This window comes from Chlamydotis macqueenii, chromosome 8 (assembly GCF_036417535.1).
Source record: "Chlamydotis macqueenii isolate bChlMac1 chromosome 8, bChlMac1.mat, whole genome shotgun sequence".
In the NCBI taxonomy this organism is placed as follows: domain Eukaryota; kingdom Metazoa; phylum Chordata; class Aves; order Otidiformes; family Otididae; genus Chlamydotis; species Chlamydotis macqueenii.
The window spans coordinates 12,184,822-12,210,410 of NC_141563.1; the positions used below are offsets into that span (position 1 = coordinate 12,184,822).

The 25,589-nt window shown below is 42.0% G+C and overlaps 1 protein-coding gene across 7 annotated transcripts in view; it reads left to right on the forward strand.

Annotated features, from left to right (window-relative positions):
* Positions 1 to 25,589, forward strand: part of RASAL2 (RAS protein activator like 2) — a 187,311-nt gene that overhangs the window by 36,309 nt on the left and 125,413 nt on the right. Inside the window, exon 1 of one of the 7 annotated variants that reach the window (XM_086754069.1) lies at positions 2,321 to 2,416. The exons of 4 other annotated variants lie outside the window; for them this stretch is intronic. In XM_086754069.1, the coding sequence (XP_086610195.1) occupies positions 2,401 to 2,416 (16 nt within the window). In that variant the 5' untranslated portion in view covers positions 2,321 to 2,400. Of the gene's footprint in view, positions 1 to 2,320; positions 2,417 to 2,541; positions 2,686 to 22,988; positions 23,584 to 25,589 lie in introns of those variants that run through there. 2 more of the 7 variants (XM_086754068.1, XM_086754062.1) reach the window with 2 other exon arrangements.

Sequence of the window (25,589 nt, forward strand, 5' to 3'; positions counted from 1 at the left end):
GCATGTTGGACTACATGAACCTTGCGTTTTTTTTGTGTGCAGATCAGTTTCCCGAAAGGGACTTGCGTGGTGTTGGTGCTGGTCACAAGGTGAGCTTCCTGACCTCTCCAGGGCTACCCAAGAGACTGGGGATGGTCCTGGTCTGTCCCTGGATGTGCTCATGTATACATGTACATACGTATCAGGCACAGTCCTGTGGCGTGGTGGATGTCTGTGTGGCTGGGCAGGCTTTAAGTCCAATTGATATGGACTCATGTTTTGTTTGTTGGAGGTGGTTAATTGGGTTTTGAGGTGGTGTGGGTTTTTGTTTTTGGGTTTTTTTTTGTTTTTTTTTTTTAATTAGCACATTAGAGGTTGATCACAGGGCTCACTTGAAAGATTAGCAGGGAAGAGTTTGCCAGAAAACTTCCATGACCAATTCCCTGCCTGGTATCTCAGGAGCTGTCAGAAGGGAAGACTGAGAGGTGAGCCAGTATCTGGATGAAGACTTCAGGCACGGGCTGGCTGCCGCACACAGGACGGCTGCTGCTGGTCAAGTGACAGGGCGCAAGCACAGAAGGATGCTTTCTCAGTCAAGCTCTTATGTGCTAGCGTGTTGTTTCTGGTTAAATGGAAATTAAGGTTTCAAACTGTGTACGGTTCTTCCATGGTGAAATGTTGCTTTGTAAGCTTGGACAGTGGAACAAGAAGTAGCAGCCCTTTGGCAGAAGACTGATGGGCTTGCACACTGCTTGCCCTGTGCTGCCCTGCTTCTCTGTAATTGGACTTCTCTTTCTTATGTGAAGGATTGTTGTGAAACTCGGCCAATGTCCTCTGGGAAGATTCATGTGAAGTCTCTGATTTTAAGAGCAGCTCTATCTCTTTTTTGACCCCAGCCCCTTGATCTCACAGTTGCATGCCTTAAGGGATAGCAGCAATTTAATTTTACTTTACTTTTATGAGAATTTGGTTTGTCTTGAAAGACAGGGTGGAAAGAGGAGGGGAAGAGGTGGACTGTGGATTCTGCTATATTAGAGAGAGTAAGAAAAAATGGGGGGATCTTTTAGTAGCCGACTTTGCAAGGTAGTACTAAAAAGGATGTTTGTTGAATAGTTGCAGATCTTTCAGTGTTTCAGCTTAGATGTAATAAAGCTCTTTTATGAGTTAAGTAGTCTTTGGTAGAAAGACAAATACCATGCATCTGTCTGAAAAGGCCTAAGATGGCAGCTTTTTCAGACAGGCACTTCTTATTGTCTTAGGGGTAAGTATTGACACGCTGCCAGCTTCTCTTCACTCGGCCTCTTGTGCTGGCCACTGTGTGACCTAGTTTGAGAAACCAGGCAGTGGTCAGGCACTGTTTCATTAGTGTTAATCAAGATACTGGCCGCTGAAGATCCTAGATGAAGAGCTGCCATAACTTTGGTATACTTCCAGAGACAAGGAAAAGTTTCCAGCGCTGCGAAGCCACATGCACCTCAGCCTTTTCTGCCGTGTGCGGCGGGGAGAAGTCTGCCAGACTAGCGTTTTCCAGGGCCTGCTGGAGATGCAGTGGAGCGGTCAAAGCCATTGTCGTCTTCCTTTGGGGCATTTTGGGTCAGGAGAGTGTTTGTTGCCAGCAGTGGGGCGAATGTTGGAGCCCTCTGGGCCTGTGCAGAGGGGTTTGGTGGCATGTCTGATGCATGCTGGTGGTGTGTTCTCCAGTTTGCTCAGAGATGGAGCTTCCATGAGTTAAATGCCTCAAAATGGTGGAGAAAACCCATTGAAGACTAAACTAGCCTGAAGCTTTGTGGGGTGAGGTGGAGGTCTCTCAAAACCCAAGTGGGCTGTTTATAAAACACCATTGGAGAGGATGCAGTTGGGTCCTGCCTAATGCACACACACACACGCATGCTCCTGCCAGGCTGACCTTGTTGCCTACAGCTGGTGGCTGGCTTGTGGCGCAGGGCTGGGAGCTCTGGCCATGTAATCTGATCCAGACACGAGGTGAGCATCCCTCCTCTGCTCGTTCAGGGCACCTACGCTGCAAGGTGCAGCAGCTGTACCTGGTGGTGCCTCTTCGAGGGCTTGTTTCTGCATCTGCCTCCCCCTACTTTGCCTTCTGTCCCTGGAGCAACGCGAACACTTCTCAAGTCTCTCGTCCAGGCACTTGGAAATCTTACAGGACGCTTCGTACTGGAAATCCAGGAGACCTCTCCCGAAGAGGAAGCAGTGTCTCCTGTTTGTCTTGAGTTATTCTGTCACAACAATGGCTTCAGCATTTGCCTAATTTAAAAGCTAGTTTTAATCTGATGGGAAGATGTTTGTGTATTTAAAATAGTTACTCCTTGCTGGAGCCACTCCCTTCTTTTGTCCTTCTCTGCTGGACTTTTCAGCTTCGCTTAGCTAATATGCAGTGCTTGTTTACAGCAGAGATACTGAAGCATGAAGAAGGAAGTCGGTACGTTTAATCCTGATTCGGTTCCAAGCTTCCTGTGTGTGTGCGTGTACACGTGTGTGTGTGTTTTTCAGCCTTGTTCATCCAGACGCCGTGCAGCCTCGGTAGGAAAAGCCAAGGGACCGGCAGAGGCGCAGGGACTAGATGCAGGCGGTTTTTTGTTTTAACTCTTCCACCCGGTTAGTCCTGAGCAGGTTTAGACAACACGGGTAAAAATTCCAGTATGGCAAGCCTGGTGAGGAAGGTGCTAGTGCAGACAAAGGCGTTGAGTGGTGAGTATGAGAAACGTCTTGCCTGATGGGGAAAGATAACTGGTCAGAAAGTGTTGGTGTGGATGCCTGCGAGGAGAAATGCGGTAGCGGGCAGAGAGCTGTTGGGTATTGTTGTGATTTTCATCTTCCATTTCCATTGTGAGATGGCTACGTGGAAATGACAAAGCCTTTCTCCGAAGATAGTTACCCAAAGGAATGCGCTAGTTATGGGGCAAGGTCGCTTTTAAAGTCTGTTCCTCAGCCTGCCCCAGGATTTCTGCCTTAGCTTGGCTGAATAACAGCAGCAGTCCGTATAAGTAGGACTGCTTTTAATTTGGGAGGTTTGGGGGCGAGTGGGGAGCTTGCAGGAGACAGGCATCTTGGGAACACATAAACTGTTGTGACTGTACCAAAAGATGGAACTGAGAAGAAAACAATGCTAACAAGCTGTAGGAGAAACAATTTTATTGCTTTATTTTTATTCCTTTGATTGTGTGGTAAGTACCTAACTGGATTTCAGTAAGGTGCTCTCATGTTGCAGTGGCTACAGAAGTCGTCATCAGCGGTGTTTTATATTTCAGATTTTAAAATATTCCAGTAGTAGCACCAGCTTGTGCCTGGGGTTTCTCATTTAAATTTATGGTGTTTATTCAGCTCTTAATTGTGCAAATTAGAATAATTATGGAGTGCGATTATATGCGTACCCGGTAAGTGTTTTTTGAGAGGCCGTCTCAAATTTCAGGAATTTATTTTATTAGCCTTGTGTCTTTCTGGTGCCAGCGTCCTTTCTTTGTGCGGCTGTTCGGCAAAGCAAACATCATAAACTGCCACAGCAGGAAACCATTTTTGCAGCAGCATATCTGAGTGAATCAGTCTTTAATAGGGCAGAAGGCTCTTCGATAACTCCGGCTAATTAGGGCTGATTTGGTGAGTTATCAGAAACGGAAACAACCGTCCCCAGGCAGAGCAACTTCTCTCTGCTCCAGGACTTGATAAGGACTGGAGGGCGCTGTTTGAGCCATGTGTGGTAGGATTTTGTGCAAGTGCCTATTTTATCAATGCTTAAACTTTAATGAAAGATTTTTCTTCGAAAATAGGACCTCTGTGTGAGTCACTGGCTGCTGCTAATCTCTTCCAAGGCTGCAGCTGAGCCTGTGTTTGTATCGGGGACAGCGCAGACGCAGGTGGAAGCAGTGTCTCTTGCATAGAAGTTACGGACTGGATGTGCAACGTATTGCTTTGGCCTTTGCTGGGAAAGAGATCTTGTTGGCAAATCACGTTCCCTTCTAGCCCAGACTTACTAGTCTGTCTTAATTTGCTCAAGACTTCTCAGAAACCGTGAATTTCTGCCTGTAGGAAGAATGGAGATATCACTTGAAATTGAGTAATCGCCCTAATTACATTGTGACAGACGTGGCGTGATAAGTGTAGGAAACTGAAGAGGAGATCTCCCTGATCTCTCTGTAAATAATTTGGAACTTTGGGTAAATTGACCGGTCTTTACAAAACGAAACTGAGTGAAAATAAATATATATATTTCCTTGCTGCAGAGATAAGGAGATGGGCATGATTCTAGTTGAAATTTCACTTGAAAAAAAAAAGGCAGTCTGAGAATTAATGTAGAAGGGTTTTTTGTAGAGAAGTCTAGCAGATATTAAATTACTAGCACATACATTGACTTTGCATAGATTACCTCAGAGAAGTTTTAGCCCATCAATGTTTGAAAGCACAATTATTTGATGAGGGAAACATAACCAATAGGGAAACACATAATAAGCACTGGCATGGTAACTTTCAGCATGATTTCAGAATCTCTGGAAAGGTTTCATAGATTTAAATCTCATTATTTACTCTGTGGGAATGTGTATTAAATGCATTTTTTTTTTAATACCTGCAGGATGTTAGGAAGTTCAGGATGCTAGGAGAATGGTATCAAATACAGCCAGTGGGAGGGTGACCCCGGAGGAGGCATACCCATAGAAAAACTTTTTGGGGAGGGTGTATAAATATAAGCACTTGTTCTGCCCCACAGAAAGCGTGTGCTTGAAGCCGGTTTGGTTTCTTCACTTGGGGAGGTTGGGTGATGAGACCTCAGTTCTGTAATCCCATCCTACTGCCCAGGTCTTCATACGAGTGTGTGGATAAAAGGAACACTGCAGTGCACGGTCAGATGGAAAAAGAAATGGTACGGGAAGGAAACATTATAAAGAAGCATAAAGGACACTTTATAGTATTTATTTTCTGGTGTTTAAAATATGGGGAGCAGCAAGAACATAGATCTACACCTTATTCTGTGTTGTTATCACATGTAATTATGGCAGAAGAGAAGTCTGCAGCAAAACAGGCTGATGAGCATTTTGTCTTTACTATGTAGGGTCTCTGTCTGATTACCACTCTTCTTTATTTAACTCTTCTCATGCCATTAAAACAATCTTTTATTCCATTCTTAGTTCCTAGTGAGAGATTTACTTATAGGGTATCTGAAAATGATCTTGGGTTTGTCTGTTCCAAATTTATGCAGTTGCTTAGCCACCGGTAACTCTCAGCATCTTTCCGAGATTTCAGGATTAATGAACTAAATGAAAGAACATCAGTCTTCAGAGGGTGCTTTCAAGTGGTGACTTCAGTGTAAGAATAGACATGGTCAGAGGCTATTTCAGCAGAAGTTACATTCTGCTGACTTTGAGACAGCTGTCTTTTTAATTACCCCTCTGTGTAAGTATGTTTAAGGTTGGTTATGGTAGAGAACTTGTGAACACTTCATGAAGTGGTGGTGAAGCTGGACATCCTAAGGTTTTAATCTTTATTTAAAACAAAAAGGTTATAAAAAGTCAAGGTCAAAGTAGGCAAAGGGCATCTTGCCACCTTAACAACTGCTGTTGTATTTATCTCTCCTCTCCCGAGATCCCTGTTACTTTTAAGTACTGTTTAATGTGCCTGTCTGCTGATCTGCAACTGCAGGAGAAAATACAGATTGTTTTTTGGATTTGAGATAAACTGAAGTTAGCTTGAGCCGTGGTCTAGCTGAAGAGGCACTTCAGTCAACTGAAATTGGCTGTTCTTCAACATCATTGCCCTATAAAATATGAAAAGACAAACTGTATCCAAAATGTAACATATTAAAGAACAGCAAAGTAACAAAAACTTCAAACGAATGACTTGGCTAACCAGTATCCTTTGTTTTCGAACTATATGCTGCATTTCCTTTTAGTTAACGTTTGAAATGACACCCATTATTTCAGCTGCATCGCCACGAACGATGCTGCCATGTCATCTGAAGATTGTGGAAGGTGATGTTGGATGCAAGAAGCTGTCAAATAAAAGTTAAAGTTGACACATTGAAGGTCTCAAGTAGCAGAAAAGTAACAGCCTTAATGCTTGCATCATCTTAACATTGCTTTTTTTTTGGCAGGCAAATAATGACAGTCTAACAGGGATGTCCAGCACCTCGGATGATTGGATTTTTTAAGCATGAGGAATATTTTATGGCTGACACTGCTGAGGGTGGTACATTGGGGACCCTTACAGTAAATGGCCACACATGAAATAGCGCAGATTTTAAAGGCAGAAGCCACTAAGCTGTCATATGAGAACAGCATGGTTAAGGGAACTTCAGTATTCATTGAATCACCTGAGTGCAGTGACATTTATTCTGCCAGTTCAAGCGAGCGTGCTGTAGAGCATATTTACTAACAAAAGCATCTTGCTTAATGAAAATCTTGCAGTACGCATGTGGGAAATGTTCAAAGTCTGATTTGGATTTAGTAATGCTGTATTCTTCTGTCATGGAACCATAAGAATCTGTTCTTCATAAAGTCTTTTAATGTTCTTAAAAAAAAAAAGTTTAAAAATAATGTGGCATTACCTTGTATAGTCATTGTTCTTATAAACCTTCCAGCTAAGCACAGAATGTTTTGTGTTATTTCCTCTGCAGACAGATAATTGCAGTAGGGAGAGGAAATTGAGCAGTGTAAAGTACAAAATCTTAAATAATGTGTATAAATTCCTATTTCTGTTTACTGGGAACTTAATATATCTTTTCTTTTTAATTCTTTGAAATAATGAAAACATTTTATCCTCTAAAAAGCGAAGTTGTCATTAGAAATAAATCACTTAATATTGTCTCTGAAGATACCTTATACTAAAAATAAACTTTTTTCTGTTCTTCATATCTCTGTATCTTCTCTTCACTACAAATAACCAGGGGACTGCAGCAAGGCTGCTTGTCTTGTTTCATAATTGCTTTTCTTTGTAGAAGTAAATTTGCAGTCCATGCAGGGTGTTTCTTTATTCCCAGAGTGCGAGTCATGTTCTCTGGTAGTTCTGCAGACCAGGCTTTCCTGTCTAGCTCTGCAATCGGTTTGGGCTTAGATTCTCCACACGGGAATTAAGAGTTCCACGTTGTAGTCTTTCCAGACTCAAAAACTGGACAAATTGGACCAGAATTGTTCCAAAGAATTAATTCCAAACTGAATTAAGCCGTACCAGAGGAAAGCTACTGTAATTCTGATCAGGGAAGACTTTTAAAATGTTTTGTTATCCGTGTTAAATTATCTTAATTGCTGAACATAATCAGTTTTTTTTAATATCCCTGCATTTATCCACTAAAGTGTGCAGAGGGTGGTTGTAGTATCAGCTGTGACATGAAACTATTTTGCCTTCTGCTAAGCAGCTCTCCACTGCTACCATTGTGTAAATAAACACCAATTGTTGCTGATGCTGTAAACACTTCAGGCATTCAGTTTCACTTGTCAGTATTTTCTGCTGTTATCGTGATTAAATTTGCAATGCTGAGGGTTGTTACCAGATGACAATAAGGGAGAGAATTAGTTTTGAAAATGAGATTTCTAGTCTTAGTAGGGCCCGAAAGGAGATAACAAATGAGATGGTAGTTTAGATAGAAGCAAGAGTTAATTTAAACTTTGAGTTCAGTTAATACTGAAAGTTGCTTTGGGGCTGAAGGTTATAATTAGGCTAGTCAGAAAAAGTACAAACATTAATTTCCTGCTTGTATCTGTAGATTTTAGAGCTTTAAAAGTCCCTGTATGAGTCTTCTGACATAGCCAGTTATTTTCTGGGACAATCACAGGCTGTGGCTCGTTCTTCTTTGAGCTAAATTCAGCTTTTTCCTGAGTAAGTGCTCAAAAATATCTACCCTTGCTAAATTACAGTTTTCTTGCTGTCTGATTTCAAGAGCTCTACATCAGTTGTCAAATTTGTATGGCCAGGTACTGGCAGCATTAGACCTATCTGTGGCAGAAGAAGCTGCAGTGGAATTTCTTTGCTGCTTCTTGACTCCTTCTGGAATCCTGAAGTTAAGATCTTGAGAGAATAAATATGTGTTTCTCCCTTCTTGTCCCTTCCTCTTCCTCTCTATGCCATGTTTCCCCTCTTATTCCTGGCTGTAAATTTCTGAGCTTTAAATATACAGTTAATTCCTCCTTTTTCTTTAGAGACAAATTGTGTTGTGTGTCACTAACCCTCTTTTGTATTGCTGCATTGTTTTTTCATTCTGCTTAATTTTCCCAGTAGTGTAGTTTGTGGCGATTGGCTTCAGTTATTTTACTAGGAATCCCTGCATTTAATTATATGGCATTTAATAATCGAAAAAGAATGTGAGAGCAGTGATTTCCACCACTCCCTCCCCCCGCCCCCGCCAGCTTTGGTGGAATTACCGAGAAATTGCTCCCTTCTGGTTCATTCAGAATTTCCTTTAATTCTCTAGTACAGAATTTAGAGATCTTAATGGTAAAGGAGCCGAACCTCTCATTTTAATATTCCTCTCATTGCCAACTTTAAGAAGTGTTAAAAAGAGAAAATTGATGTTGGAATAGATACTTTTTGCCTTGTTAAATCTATTGAATTATATTGGAACTATTGAACTGACAGTCTAGAGTTGTGATTGTAAGAAGGGTTTTCAAAAATGGACTGAAAGCAGAGGTGCAGGTGGGTGAACTCTGCTGTTAAATTCAGTGATGCGCAGTTTCTTAAAATCCCTATAAATTGGGATAGAGTGGATATGTAAAAAATACAGTGAATGCAATAGGAAAGTTTGTGTGATTTAATCTGTCTGTTGGTTGTGTTAGATAGTTGGGAAGAGCAGGGAAGGAGAATGAGTGGAAAAACACTGAAAAAACCCAGTAGGGTAGAAGAATGAAGGAATAAAAAACTTTTTTCCCAGTGAATGTGACAAAGAGATTCTGAATAAGGAACTGATGTGCAATCATCTCTGTATGAATCTTGCACCATTTCTGGAAAACTCTTTATAGACTTAAAATTCCGTTGTAGACTGATTTCAGTGACAAAGTTTGTTTAAGAGATATTTGTCTGTGTTCTCCCACCTTTGCTTACAGGTTCCTTGGATCTGCCACCACCTTAAACTGTGGAGTTGTAAACCCACAGTCACCAAAGTGAAAGGCTTTAAGCAGCTCAGAACAACAAAATGCTCCCATGAGAGCACCTCATAGCCAGAGCTTCTGCAGGGTGAAACAGCAGCCTGGTGTGAGCAGTGAGTTTTGAATTTGCTTGTATTTGCTTGTGCTTCTGTGATCCAGGATGCACAAGTTTATTCTCTCTGGACTTGGTCTTAACCATGCTTCTTCTGTCAAGCTGACCATTGCAGCTTTGCAAACTCAGTCTCTGCGTACCTGAATTTCCACCCAAACCACTAAGACATGCTAAACTGGGTGTATGTTCTAAGATTTGAACGTGGTGTAGTGGTTTGGCAGGAAACGTGAATTTTTCTTTGCTTGACAAAAGAAAGTGCTTAATTTAGGCACAGTGAAAGTTTGCAAAATGGTTGGGATTTGAGGGGAAAGTGTGGGAGATCTTATACCCTGTCTTGTGAGTAGACAGTGAATCATGGTATCTGCTCTGGGAACCGAGCATCTGCTTCTCAGCTGGTTGGGGAACATCCTTCTGTGCATGGAACAAAGCGAGTAAGAAAATAGAGAAAAAACAGCTCATGCCTTCTGTGCATGGGAAATAGAGCCCGTATCTAAACTGTAGTGACCCAGAGAGGAAAGAAAAGGAAACTCGAAAGAGAGCTTGTTAAAATAACTTTTTATATCTAAAAAGTGTGTAAGGGTTGTTTTAAATATTGGCAATTAAACCTATCTTAAGTGTAGAAGTGCTGGTTTATTTACAGTAAATATCTATAGAATTATCAGCACTTTTCAAGCACTTTAGTATCAAGAATTTCTTGTTGATCTGGGAGAGCCTGAGTCCAAAAGTTGGATGGCAGGATACTCAGCTTCCCATGGTGACATCGCTGTGTCTGGTAGACGAATATATTATGCTCTGCAGAAGTTCAGTGAAATTATGGATGGTACAAGGGGAGACCTGAGACTTCATCCTAGTTTAAGAAATATTCAAAACCTCTTTATTGGAAAAGCTATCTCAGTGGTCCTAGCGTCTTGCACGCTTTCTATTCTGGCTCCCGTGTCCATCAGTTGTGAGAAGTTCAGAAGCAGGTTTGAGAGGTCAGTCTAAAACACTAATACATGCGTTTAAAAAAAAAACCCCTAGCCACAACTTATTAAACTCTTAAGGTGATTTGCTAAGGATTATCTTGAGGATTGTCTTTTTATATTTAATTGCAGCAAATTATATTCCTTGAGGGGTTTATATTTTAAGAAGATAAGCTCTGATTTATCCCTGTTTTTTTTTCCTTTGTTCTAGTTGATTCCAGAGTAATGTTCAGTTTTCTTCTGTCAATTTTTTAGACAGTCAACAAGATAAAAGAAAGACTTGATAGCCTGACAGCATTTCAGAGAGGAGAAACTTGGTTTTGTTTTGATTTCGGTTGTCCTCCTGTCCCTACACGTATATTTATATAAGGAGGTGAGTTTTGGCCTCTGTTGCTGGAAATGATGCCAACTGCATGATGGTAAAGCCATGCAGCTTCTCCCCAAGTGTCAAAATTGTGTGTTAATCCTGTGCTGCCAGCACCTTTTTAGGGTGAAGCTATTTGTGCCTCGCTGTGCCGTTGGGATACAGGAGGGCACGTTCGCTGTGAAGCGGCAGCCCAAGGTATGGGTTGAAAAGGACACCTTTAAAGTGTGCTTTGAGGTTTTCTTTTCTTTCTTCTCTTTTAAGCATCTCAACCCCAGAATTCTGCCGGCTGGTGATTGTAAGAGGGGAGCCTTGCTGACTTTTGCAGGAGGCCTGGCCAGTTCTAGCAGTGAGAAGTGTAGGAGGAGCTTTACTGAGCCTAAGACCTGATCTGGGTCTTCATAGTTAAAAAAATGGGTGCATTAATATGGGATAAGAAGTTGCATGTTACCCAAACAAATAGTATAACCCTAGACTTGTGCAGTGCTGACCTACAGGGCTTTTTCTCTGTTGGTAGCGTTCCTGTGAGATCGGACATCGGCATTGTCCTGCTCCATCCTTGCTGTGAGGTGAGGAGGGAACAGGAAGCGAAGGCCTTGTACTCATCTAATGTGTGGTGGTGTTGGGAATGCCAAATTGGGAGGATTTCCTGGCCTTTCTTGTTTTTTTGGAAAGAAGAAAACAAAACTTTTAAGATTTAAAAAAAAAAAAAAAAAAAATCCTTGTTCTGTCTGCCTCTTCCCTTGCCACTCCCTGCCACTTCTGCCTTGTGCATCGCCAGCCTGGGGTGGAATGTTTCCAGGCTGCTTTTTGAAGATATTTATAAATAAGTTGTGTTCCATATGTTTGTTTTTTTTTTCCCAAATGATTTCTTTACTGTAAGTCATTGTATTTCTGTTTAATTGATTTATGCATGGCAATTGCATCTAGGGAGGGAAGTTGCAAATGGGTTTGGCCTGCACTGTGCAAGCATGGAGAAAGGACATAAAAATGGTTTGACAATAACCCTAGCAATGACAGCTGGAGAGAGAAACTCGTTAAAAAAAAAAAAACAAGTTAAAACTAACTTGTTTAGAAACAATAAGAATAAATGTACTACATAACTGTGATGGACTAAAATAGAGCGGGGAGTAGCAGACATGGATTTCCCTCCTCTAGCCTCAGCCTGCCCGGCAAGATTGAGCTTTACTTTTATAAATATCAATAGATCAAGAAGGGCAAAGGCAATTTAAGTCGTAAGTATTTTTAGCAAGAAGGAAAAGCATTTCAGCAGTGTTCCTTCCCATACGTAATGGTTCTAAATCACATTACCTTGGTATGCTTCAGAACAAACCAAGATTTCGGGTTCAGTGTCCTCAGTATGTATGTAGATCTTTTTTTCCCAATAGAAATGGGGTGAATTCCACTTGTGCCTTTTGGGGAAAGAGGGATGTATAGCTGGATGTATGCAGCAGTCAGGGATCTCTGTGCTGGAAAAACATCGGCCCCAGCAGGGCCGGGGAGCAAATGCCCTGCCATGTCCTGTGTAAGAAGATTAGGTTAATACTGCAGCCTGGACTTAGCAAAATTTAGAAAGGATAATGCTGCATTAATTCACACAGCTCTAGTTTCTGTAGCACAATGACAAAATAAAAGCAGTAATAGTCTAAAAATATAACCCTGAATAAAAGCACTTTCTCCTCCTCCTTTTTTCCCTCATTTCCCCTCCTCCCCTCATTTCCTGCTTGGGCACCCAAAGTTGGAAACTCGGAGTGGGTTTTGAATGAGGTTTTTCTTTTTCCCCCCATGCTTTCATTTTTTTAAATTTTTTTTTTTTTTTTTTTTTAAATCCCTGTTTCTGTGGCTGTGACTCAGTGCTGCGATGCCTATCTGCCTTGTGTCAGTCATGGGGCTGTCTGGGGGAAGCGGAGTGCGCGCATACCCAAACTGTGATGCAAGCTTTGAAATCGCCCCAAGTGCGCTCGTAGCATCAAATGTGCCGGATCACGCTGCGCTTCCAGTAACAGCCAAAGCTCTCCTGGCTCCAAGTGGGAAAAGTGGTCGTGCAGCCTGAAAAGGGGAGAGAGGCCAAATTGCGCATTCATTTGGAAGATTAGGTAAACAGTAAATATGAGAAGTCTGTTTCCTACTCAAACTCCATTGTTTTTCCTAAAAGTCTATATTTAGATTTGGCAACCAGATTTATCACAATAATTGGTACATTGTTTAAACAAGGTCACTGATGTGTGTGCGTGTTTGTCTCTGCCTAACTGGATTGCTTATTTGAAGTAGAAATACCTCCAAAAATACTATGCAGACCTCTTGAAAACTGGCATCCTTGACTCCTGAGGCACATGGTCTTTATTAGAAAATAGATGCAATTATTCACATTTGGGTTTGCAGCTTGAAGTCCCGAGGGATGTGTACATAAAACTACGGAGATTTGATTACATCCTGATTTTATGTCTTACTGGTATATGAGTGTTTCATATGTGTGAAAACCTTTTTATAAGGCAGAGATTATAATAAGTTACTAAGTGAAGCCATATGAGTGCCATCACGTTTACTAGAATCAGAATACACGTGTTCGTTAATTTAGTCTAGCTTTGGTGGTTGCTGATGTATTTATAAAACCCAGCGTGGCTTTTTGTTTTATATTTAGAGCAAATACTTTTGGCTTGTCGGCAGGTTGGTTTGAAACTTAGAGATACCGTTTCAAAGTCTGATTTTATTGTTCACAGCGGTTCTGCGCTGCTCGGTGGAGATGGAGCACAGTTTACCAAGGGTGCTAGGGTGTCAAGGTAAAAATAGCAGATAATAGCTCATGTTACTGATGAAGTGAATAAACACGAAGGCCGTGAGGAGGAATGTTTTGATCAAGGACCTTTTTTGACAATAGTTGCACATCAAGAGAGGGTGGGACAGAAGTATCTACTGAAACTGCTGCCTCCCATGGCCCTTGGTCACAGCTGGGTATGGGCAGGTCATTACACAGGTCTGGCAGTGATTTGTTTTGTGGAGAATTAGTGGCTTCTTTCTGAAAGCTAGTTTCTTTGTTGGTATGATTGCTGTGGTAGTAGCACCCTAAAGAGGCTTGTACAAAACTGTCTGAGGGTTTAAATAAAAACCATTTAAGAAACATCAACCGACGAGGATTTTGTCTAAGCAAGAGCATGCAGTGCGGGATCTTTTTTTCCTGTTTATTTGTTTTTCTTTTTCCCTCTACTCCTTTTAAACCTTGGGTTAAAATTTCCATTTTCACAATGGAAATAATTGAGAATATGCTTTGAAAGAGGTTGGTGAACAGTGGCTGGCTGCTTGAAGTGCTGTTTGCGCAGGCTTATCAATGGGACTTTGCACGCTCCGTTTGGAAAGGATTGGCACTAGGAACAGGCGGTTTTGCCATCTGGTAATCCAGCGTTTGCACCTAATGAAACAAAGTCATTTTGGAACTTGAAAGAGAAGTAGTTTCTGGTACAGTAATAATGAATGAAAAGACACAAAAGAAATGAAGTGCTTGTGTCGTGGGCACGGCTCGCTGCTGAGCGCCGTTTGAGGACAGAGCTTTGGCCTCTCTGCCCAGCTCACACACAGGCAGCAGTCCTCAGAAGGGCAGTTTTAATGGCTGGAGACTCGTGCTTTGTGCAAATCTTTATGTACGGTTCTTTGTTGTTGTTCTGTAGTGAGGAGGTGTGTGCCCGTGTCACAAATTTGTTCCCTAAATAGTCACTGAAAGAGAAATTCTGTTCCTTCCCTCTGTCCTCTCTCTTCAAAGGTTGAAATTATTCTATATCTTGCTCTTTTAGGGAGAGCCTCTTTTGTACACATTACCATCAGACATGTTTTAATATGAACTTTTAAGAAATTTCATTTAAATGCACAGTTCAGGCTCGATGTTAGGACGTACAGGTTCACCTCTCAGATCACACGGTGTTATTGCAAGCAGTGTCCTGTACTGGACATCTTTAGTTGTTCTTTAAATTACAAACACAGATTTAGTCAAAGAGGATGTGCTCCTTTCTTTTCCCCAGTCTTGTCCTGTTTCAGCGCCCGCAGGTGACCTTGCTTCATCGTTTGGCTCTGCGTGGTGTTGCCAGCTGTGAAGTCTCCTCCGGCCCTGGTGCTGGGCGTGCAGCTGGCTCAGGCTGCCTGGCAGAAGGGACGTCTTCGTCTCAGCACTTCATCACTGTCCCTGTCTTCTGGCTTTTGCACTGGTTCAAGACTCTTCCTGACAGACAACCTGTGGAGAAAGAACTCTTCTGGTTGGAAGGTCATTTAAATTTAATAGCTCCTCTTTTTCCTGTCCTCTTTTTCCTTCCCTTGTGGTTGCTTCTTTTACTTCTTTCTTCATGTGGTGTGTAATAGTTAGTGCTACAGCAACTGGAATTTACACAGACCCTCTTCCCAAGCTGGTATTAAATGTTTTAATTCCAAACTTTTGGCTTTATGAGATACTGACATGTTTTCATTTTTCCTGCCTGTGATCCATTTCTCTCTTTAGATGGAGGTTTAATATTAAACTGGTCACCACTGATTTATTGTCAGTTGTTGTGCTTTAATTTGCTAATATTAATACAACGTTCTGGATGGGCTATGAGGTGGGGCGTGTTAGGCTAGTTCTCATACAACTCAAGGAATTTCCCTGCCTAAATTCAAAACCTAAAATAATTCTGGATTTGTAAATTGTTCCTCCTGGTTGCTTGTGTGCCAGCTCTCAGCGCCCATCTCTGTGGCTAACGCTTTAATGCTGTCACGAATGCAGGTTCTCGAACCATTGCTGCTTGTAGTCCAGTCCAGCAGGCAGAAAAACCGCTGGATATCACAGCTGTCTTGAACCCCTGTGCAGACTGGATGTAAAACTAACCAGAATCTCAAGTGTGTCTTTGGTGATTGCAAAAATTAAGTTTGGTCATGTTCCTTCAGTTCATGCACCAATTCCGTAGGTGTCAGGCATCTTGGGTGTTAAATGCTGCACGAATATGTTTCAGTTTGTGTGAGCTGATCATTCGCTTTCTTGTTACTGACTGGGCTTTTTAAAAGTCTTGCTGGTTTGGCCATGGAAACCCCTAACGCTGCCTGTTGCATTGTCTAGCAGTGAACTGACTCCAGAACGGGTACGTGTTGGCGCAGGACATTGGAAAAACATCTCTGCTGATGTCTTGTTGCTGCCCATCTTCCCACCCAAGCTACAGCAGTCTTGCTACTTAACACCAATGTGAGGTAGGAGCCATGACAGGAGACAGAGCATTTCCGTTAAAGATTTGTGGTGTATATATGGTAAATGGAAGAATTATAATAATGGATGTTGCTGAAATTTCGTCCTTATTTATATTGTAATAGCACACTGACATACAATGATATTGGAGACTGTTTCAGTTAGTTGGCGGTTATCTTTTGCTGCCAGTTGGCTTTACTGCAGGACTTCCAGTGTTTGATAAGCTGTGTTTTAAAATGTATTTACAAAGCTAGTGTTGTGTGAAGGAGCTGCTTGAAATAAAGGTAGTTTATTCACTGCAGGACAAAATAAGACCAGAGTTAGAGCAGTTAATTTTTGAAGAATGTATAGAATGAAATTATAAACCCAATTCGTAATGTCCTTGGTGGACACTAGTGCTGATAGGTCTTATTTTTACAATAATCTGCACTAATGATACACTTCTTTACAGTTACATAAAAATAAAGAGTGGACAGTTTGAGTATATACACCTGCTATTTGGGCATAATTACCATCCCTATATACTATGACTAGTTTTCCTCTCTTAGTAACGTTTAAGTTGCAGTTGGTTTGCATACAGGGATCACATCTAGCAATGCTGTGTTCTGTCGGTAAAACCCTGCTTTAAGATTGCAGGAATAATGGTTTGGGTTTTTTGTTGGTTTTTTTTGTTGTTGTTGTTTTGTTCGGGTTTTTTTAACCTCTCTCCACAAAAATCAAGAACACTTCAGTTGGAATAGGAGTGGGGAGATGGAAAGGTAATTTTACCTAAAAACCTGAATCAGTAGCTTGCGTATGATATTTCAGATGGTACCAAGCCTAATCTGTAATCACGAAGAAATGGATGTCAGACTGGGGATAAGCACTTTTTTATTTATATATTCAAAGGACCATCTTGCATAAGTTATTGGTGAGGTAGGTCAGTGCACTTGTTTTTCTTCAGGGGCTGAAGCTGATCATCTGTGGCGCCAGAGGGTTTCCTCCCAGCTTGAGCCCCCCATATGTGTTGGTGGCTTGACAGCTCGGCAGGGTGCTAAGCCCACAGAGGAGCCGGACCTGCCGGAGCAGCTCTGTCGCAGGTCGGGGCTGAGCTCTTGCCTGCCTTGCAGAAACCTGTAATCTCTACAAATTTCTGAGGCAAGTGCCACTGCTCACTACAGACGCGTCTTTTTACTGTTACAACTTTCCATGCTACAAAGTAGTTGCCAGAGTGTTTACCTTCAGGTTATACATTTGTTTATTTGCACCAGTGCATGTTGCTAAAATATTTGACTGGCTCAGGGTGGCGTTGCTCGCAGCTGCGTGTGGGCTCGCTCAGCCGCCGTGCGCGCTTGGCTAGCTTTTAAATGTACATCTTTATGGGCCTTGAAACTTGGCATGAGCTGTGTTTTGTCATCAACAACAACAACAAAAGATTGCTAGTGAAATTAAAATCTGGCGTCGCTGTGCTACAGGTTTATTCGCAATGTATTGAAATGGGATTTTCTTGCTAACTTTTCCTGGCATCCATCCAAAACTCAGCATCTCATAAATTTATATTATCTCTCTCTGCTCTGCTCAGTTGACAGGGCTGTAGCAGCTTCTCATGCAGATCACGGCAGCAGCATGGAAAAATGAAGCCAGCAGACTTTCAATTGAGGAGTTCGTGTCAGCAGAGAAATTATAGGAGAAGTTTTGCTACAGAATTAGAGGGCAGAAATCTTGAAGAGTTTTTCTGCCTTCAGAAACTAGACGACCGCTAATGCAGAGCTGCGTCAGTCTGCAGCGCTGCAGCTTTGGCTACAGGGGAAGGTAAAGGGCTTGGAAATGCAAGGCGATGGCGGTACAGCAGTTACAGCATGCCTTGGAGCAGAAGTTTCACATCAGGAAAGTGAGATGCTCTCTGGCATTTAAATGTGCTGATACCACCATTTAGCTTCTTCATAGATGTATTTCATTCTCAGCATAGTGATAGCGAAAATGGCATACCTTATTGATTTATCTGGGACAGGTGAGCTTTCTGTGTGGGCACTGATACGCGGTGGCCAGCTCAAAGCCAGTCAGATAAACACGGGACAGTTCTGCTCTCAGGAACTCTAATCTGGGTTTGGTAAGTCATCTGTGTTCCAGCCATGCCGATTCGAAACTCCAGCAAACCTTGCTCTTCCAGTCACTCTGATCCCAAATGCAGCGTTTTTTAAGGTGCTATTTCATCTCTCCTCTGCATAACTTTAGGCACTAAATATTAAGCGGTCAAGTAAGTCAGGTGCACGAGCCTGCGCTGAGGCGAGGAGAAGCGATATCCACCTGCAGGAAGTGTTGCAGGGGGAAACAGATGCATCTTGGTGATAGGAGATGGGAAGGGGATGTTAGGTCATTAATTACTGAGCCTTGCATAAACAAAACTTAATATTTTGAAAAGTCTCTAATTTAAAGGGAAGGAAAAATCTTTCATCTTCTGTGCTGTTTAGCTGCATGTCAAGTTGGGTCAGTTGGAAGACTTTTGTGATGGTTTCTGCTTTATATATTGATTACTCCTCCATGAACTGTTCCAATGCAGTGAGCATTGGAACAAACTGGAATAGTTTTGAAGGGGAAAAGAGCAAAGAGGAGTTAGACTGCAAAATCGAGGATCCCGACCTGACTGCATCCCTTCTGGTTTGTCTGGGGAAGATGGAGGGTGCAATTTGTTTCACTTTTCTGCGTATTGAAGAACTCACTTGATGCTTGGTAGTTTGGGACTTGCTCTGGGTACTTCTCAGAAGTGGTGTTTTGTTAACCTACTGTCTTCGTGATACAGAAGAGAGGACTTGATTGAAAATCCAAGTGTGGTGAATAAATGTTCAGGGTTTGTCCTGGTTTTTCGTAGTTGTGTGGGGTTTGGGGGTTTTTCGTTTTTTTGAATTTTTTTTTTTTTTAAAACTCTCTTCTCTTTCTCCCCTCCACCTTCATGTCTTGGCAAATGTTTTAAAAAATGATAAGTTGCTACGGTTGTGCTTGGTCCAAAACTAATTTAAAAAGGAGTAGTTCAGTCGTGAGAGGTTTAAATTCAACTTTTTCTCAATATAAACGATGCTAAAGATTAACTAAAATTTCATATGTTGTAGTGCCTTTGCTCAAGCACTAGACAGCTTTCAGGGAGGGAGCAAGCATTAAACATGAATTTTTATGATCAGAGACAGATTCTCCCTCCAGCTGCTTGGCAATGATGCATTTGGGGTTTTTTGTGGTGTTACTTTTTTTTTTTTTTTTTTAATTGACTGGTAGTATTTATTAAACAACAGATACTCTGAGGAATTTCTGAAGCTTCATGCAGCAGAGGTGGGTAGTTTTTTTGGAAAGCTGAATGGTGGAGAGCAGACTGCCCACGCAGGAGGCTGTTGCCAATGAAGTATCTTCATATGCTCAGTGGAAATGTAATACTGCTTGTGTACATTTTCTGTGAGATGTTATAAAATTAAGAAAGATCGTTTTCCCACTATACTCCTACAATTGAAATACAGTTATATTCCAATGTAGCAAATCTGCATTTTGTGCATAAATTACTTAAATATCTAGAAGTAGTGAAATATGTGCTGTTAAACATGTCAAATCAGATGATTAAATGATTGGATTGTTACGAAGAAAATAGTAATTTTCTGAAACAGCTAAATGAATGATTTGGCACAATGAACTGCAAACATTACCAATGAAAACTTAGACTGAGGAAAATTTGCTAGCTGAGGATCACATTTTTATGCAGTGGGTGTTAAGAACAAGAGGTATAACTGAAAATATTCCAGGTTTTCTCAAGTGAATTGACAAGCTCCTTCCTTCTGCTGAAATTATTTTACCTGCTGACAGCTGAGTGGGTGGCTCTGCTTGGTGAGGGATCTCGCGTAACCGATGTGTGAGCAGTCACTGCTGTTGATTTCTTTATGATGGTGAGACCCGGTAAATGCTTCCCAAGATAAACTGCTGCTCTGAAAGGACTTGGGCTTCCACATGAGTAACTGGGCTGTGGATCAGGGAGAAAGTTCTGCAACATGAATTCCTTTCTTGCAGCGCTGGATTAGTACAGACGAAGGGTTTGTTTGGGCATCATCATGCTGATGATCTGTATAAGGAGAGAGTCCAGTTTGACTCCAAGCCCAGGCTAAAGTTTTTGAGCTAGCAGTTGTCTTATTTGTAGACTAAGCAAACTTCTGTATCAGTGATTTTATGTCAATAAACACGCAAGCCTTCTATGCCATTTTTAGAAGCACACTGAGAAGGACCATTTTACCCCTGTACAGTACACTGAAATCCCAGCTAAGTGAAGGCAACTGGATAACAGTTTTCTTTGATCATAAATGGCATTTATCTGAGCAATGGTAACATGAAATCCAAAGTGAAATCAAAAGACTGAATTGATTGAATAATCAAAGATTATTTAAACTTAAACTAAACTGTGACTTCAGTGTTCCTGGGCTTCATATTGAGTGCTTATTGAAGCCTGTCTTTTTCTGTGCTGTTAGTTCTGCACAAAGCTGTGGTCCAAACCCTGGCCACACCAATACAAATATTTTAAAGTAGAAGTTAACCCGTAACTGGTTTTTCACGTTGCTTGATGCTGTAACGTGATACATGGTTAATCTTTCTGTGCGTTCCCTTGCTGAAATGGGTGGTCTGTGGAAGCCAGTGACTGATGTAACGCAAGCTGTACTGGGAAGGAGATGAAACGGTCTTTCCGTATAGTCAGATGTCCACGGGATAGCAATGGAAAAGAGAACTTCAGATGAGAGCAGTCCTGGTGGTCATCTCTGTCCTTGTGCAAAGAGCAGTGTCTCGCCTAAAGATTCATTTGGTCCAGAGTGCTGTTGTGCTAAATCCCTGCTTCAGTAGAATGTTGACGCAGCTGGTGTCATATCATCTGAGTTGGGTCGTTCCTGTTGTCATACTGGGTCCTCTGATAGGGTAGGTCAGTGCTTTCAAAATGTGGTTTGTATGAGTGCTCAGCTTGGTCGTTATATTTCAAAGGAGTTAGAAAGCGTGCTAGAAATCTACAGCAAGCACATCCCAGGAGGACTTCAGCTGTCTGTCTCTGTTTTCTGTCCTCTCCTGCCCTTCTCTGCTCCCAAACCAAAAGTAGATGTAGAGATGCTAGTGGAAACTTGTACAAGCAAGGCTTGCAGAGCTGACCATGACCAGAAACCTACCTCACATTCTCAGTTTTCTCTGGTGATTATGGCTTGTGCCATTAGAGTGAACCACATCGTCATCTGTTGTATTTATTCATACTTATTTCTGAAGTTCCACAAAGCCTGCTTTACCAGACTGGCTAATTCAAAGCATTTGTTCAGAGCGCTGCTGCCACATTGGTAGTAAAAGGCTCAACAAAGAAAGGGAGGACCCGTTGCTGAAAGGGTTGGGTGATCCAGTAAGAGCAGACCCAGTAAAATTGGGGCCCTCAATGCTGTGTTTGCCTCAGCCTTCAGAAACAAGGACACCCAGGCCTCTGTGCTTGGTGAAAGGGATCAAGGAGGAGAAAAACTACGAGCAGTGAATAAGGCTCAGGTCAGGAATTACTTACAAGAACTCAACCCATGCAAGTCCATGGGACCAGGTGGGCTGGTCAGAACATATTTACTGCTCCTTGTACTTCCTTCAGAGATCATTGCTGTGGATAGAAATTATCGCAGAGTTCTTGTTTAGATACGTCTTGTCATTTAAGACTCCTGCTCTGAGCAGCCTGACTTCCTACAGAGCACAAGAGTCAGCATCATCGTTTTTGAGGCAGAATTTGCATTGCAGTGTCTGAGCAGCTCTTGTTTCAGAGGTGATTTGTTGTGACTTTTAAACGTGGTGATTTTAGAAAGTTGCTTTTGTGGCTTCTAATTGAAAAATGTGACTTGCTGCTGAATAGAGAAATAATTTATTGATGCGATGGAGGTCCGGGTAACTCCATCCCTGTTTGAGGGAGCAGTGATACCCCTTTCCATATACGCATGTAAGTAAGGAAGTTTTATATCTGCACTCTCAGGAATGTACGTGGCTGATGAATGCAGCCTGGCTTAAAGGCGAGGTCCCACAGTGGGTCAGTTAAGCTTTGTTGGGCTGCCAGACCAGATTATCATTTTATTTAACCAGAGAAGTAGTTTTCGTTGTCACTTGATTGCCAAGGGTCTGTCAGCGTTTCCATTATAAACCCCCTATTTTCAGGGATTTGGGTAGACTTGAGATTTAAGTGTTCTGGTCTAAAACTTGGCAAGCATGATCCGAGTTCACCAGCGGATATTTTCTTTATGAGATTTTAAAATAGTCAGCTGTTTCTTAAATTGTAGAGAAGGCAAGGGTTTTTTTTTTTCCTCTTGGTAAAACAGATAGGACTATTTTTTCCATCTCATTTATTCCGACTAGATTTATAGAAGTAAAGCCCTATTCTGTTGTTTAAGAAAAAGGAGGGGAGTGATAAAAAAGGAAAATCTGCCTGCTGTCCTGTTCTGTTGGCCAGAGAATCGTGCCTCAAACCCTTCCCTTTGCTTTGGTTTGTGTTTGCTGAAATCCCACCCACCCTCTCTGTCCCTTTTCTCCTCCCCTTTACTTATTTCCCTTCAGTGTATTTACACTCTCACTACATTAAATTGCAGCATTTCTTCTCCTTACTCCATTCTCCCCCTTTCCTTCCTCTCTGGGGCTTCCAGTGCTCATTTCTGATGAATCTGCCTGTTTTACCTCTCTCTAAAAGGCAACATGGAGGTATTCTTAAGTGACACGACATACCTGTGGTAAATATAAACTCTAGAAGTTGTCTTTATTTTGTATATTACTGTCTCTGTTTTATGTACTTTACAACTTAAACACATAATGTGCATGACTTCCAGTTGAATGTTGCAATTTTTTTATGCTTTTCTGAGACTTTGCTGTGACTCGAGTGAAGTACTTTAGCTTTTTTTTTTTTTTTTTTTTTAACCAAATCTTTAATGTAGACTGAAAAAAGTGAAGTGTGATTGGCGCAGAGCACCACTGTGGGTTTTCATAGCTGGGCTCTTTTAGTCATTTCCTGAAGGCTTGGTGCAGAAATGTGACAGCGCAGGAAGCAGCAGCAAGCTTAGCGAGGCTTCATGTGCCGTTAGAAGTCGGCTTGCCGTAGGTGAGGGCACATCCTTCTTCCTGAGATGTAGAAATACCTGCTTTGGGGATCGATGCTCAAGCTCCTCAGGAAGAACCTCTGCTGTCTTGTAGTCACAGCCGTGAATAAAATGACTGGGGCGTTAAAATGGTGAGTGAGGAACTACAGCTCTATGATTCTTAAGCGACAAGGAATGTAAGTTAAGAACTGAAATTCAAGGGCTGGAAAATGAGTGCCTTCAAAAAGCACTATAGCCTCTCTCCCAGGACCTTTAGAAGATCATTGTCGGAACAGGATGCTGGCACTGCTGCCTTGAAGGACTACCATTGGTATCACCAAATGAAAAGCAAGAAGATGAATAAACAAATGAGTTCTGACCCAGAGAAACCTCTCGGAGCATACAGGTGGCAGACACATCCTTGGCTTCCCTGGAGGATAAGCAGAAGAGAGGGTTTGTGCAGCCTGAAAGGGGAATGCAATGACCCAAATCTTGCCAAAAGTTCTGCGAGCATGGATGCTACCAGTGCTGATGATCTCCACAAAGACCCAACGGAGATGCTTTTCCAGGCAAGGACTAGACCGTTTCGAGTTCCCTTCAACCGATCTCTGTCTGAACCCGTGCCACATGTTGGAACCAGGACTGCAAAGCCACTTCTGCAAGCTGTGCATTCGGTGGACTCTGAACAGCAGGGCTATTTCCTCCGTGGTATTTTCTCCTCTCTCTCAAGTGGCTTTTCAAAGATAATGAGTCGAAAAGGAGAGCCTGGCAGTGAATCAGTAAATGAAGAGAAGACAGATGATAATCAAATTGATTTGAGTGCAGGTAATGAACTCATTTTGTTTTGTTCTACTTCTGTTTGTGTAGCAGGTGAGTATAGTGAGACATTCTTCGAGACGTACAGTAGTTGTTTAAATTGGTTTTTCACTTAGTTTTGTTAACATCACATTGGCAACTCTCTGATAGATAGTCTATCTTAATTTTTAAAAGACAACTGAAAAAGGGCCTTTCCTGATAAGGAAGTGGTGGGAGTTGTTTTGCTGTGTGCTTAGAAACTCGGAGGTCACTTTAAAACAAGCATCATCTGGTGGAAGCAGCAGCATTTCTCTCTCAAATGCACCCTGCGTGCATCGTGCATGTAGTCCTCCAAGCATGGTAGCCTCTGCAGCATTGTAGTGCCCCGACTGAGATAATAAGCCTGCTACTGTACATGAAATACTGGGGAGAGAGAGAAATTAAGCTGTCTTCTAAACAGTGTTCAAGATAGTGGAACGGATCTAGTTCCTCTTACCAGATTCACCATTTTGTAATCAACCAGCTAAATTGATGTCTGCTTGCTGGTAGGTGCCAAGGACAGCAGTGTTGCAAAGGTTCAGCCAGCTGGGATTGATGTCAGCAGGATGCCAGTCTGAGATTTCGCTTAAATCTGCCCTGCTGAGAACAATGCTCATAAAGCAGGAAAAAAAAAAAAAAAAAAAGTAGGAGGGAAGGGGAGAAACTTGCCTTCTGTTCTTTCGGTCTTTCCTGTAACTTTCTGCCCAGGCAGAACCAAGTAACTGATCCTTTGAAAAACACACACACAAAAAAAATAAAAATAGAAAATAAAAGCAAAACTAAACCTTCCTTCTCCCCAAAACCTCCAGACTTTTCCAGAGGCCTCCAGATTATTGTGTTAAAAGCCTGATAACATCTGGATCCAGTTGAGACTGCTGGACAAGTCATCAGTATTCCAAAAAATTCAGTTTAGTAGTAGCAGTGAAAGAAGAATATACTTTGTCTACAGGGGTATTCGTATTCAGTCTTTTGGTCACGGTGGAATGTCCCTTACAGGGGCACGTTTGCTACTGGAAGCAGTCACATTGCTTTAAAACAAAAAAAAATGGCCAAAAAGAAGTAACAAAGAAGGGACTACATCTGTTCAAACCTAGTTATGTACAGTCACGGATTTGTGTTTCTCCAAGACCTTTCTCAATTGGAATTTGGCTTGATGATGCTTTTTAAATTGCGTTAAATACGTGGGGGAAAAAAATAAAAAAAGGTAGTAATAGAACTACATTTTTTTTTCCCTATTGAAGTCTTCTTGTTAAGAGGTTGTTGGCTTGGTTTTTTCCTCCCCTCTCTAGTCATGCACATTAGAACTAAAGATTTCTACTGCGGGCTCCCACGGTTGGTGAGACTGAGTCCCTGTTGCAGGCTACTTAGGACAGGTTTTCTGTTTGGCCTCTTCCACCCACCAGTATACGTCAGCAAGCTATATTGGGAAGGTATACTATGCAATAGAAGCATTTTGCATCAAAATCTCACAGCATATGAAGAGCAGAGAATGCTGCAGTTCCTCTTTTTCCCCAGTTCTGGCGTGCTTTGATACCCACTGGTTCTCTCATAGTTCAATAGTATTCTCAGTTGACCAGGTTATTGGGATGCTTTGTTTTTAGTAGCGTGAAAAGTAGACAGAGGAAAAGGATTATTTGTGAGAAGCCACCACTTGGTAAATACTTCATGTCAGTTACGGGACGACGACAGAGCCTTTTGGCTCTGTGGGATTGGACAAACCTCTCTGTCTGTGCCTGCCAAAACTGATTTTGCGAAGAGAGTCGCAGTTCAGGAACTGAGAGAAAAACAATGGGCCTCTGGATTAAAAGTCAAACTCTCTCGAGGGAAGAAGTCGCAGGTGGGAAGGTGTTTGGGAAAATAAGGTTGATACAGTCACCCACAGGGTCACCTAAAACACCCAGGTCCTGCTTGGGCTGCTATCGCAGGACCGCAGGGCTTTTGGTGGGATGGCCCCCTCTGTGGAGTTTCTTTTCAGCCTTTGCCTTCTCAAAGGTTCA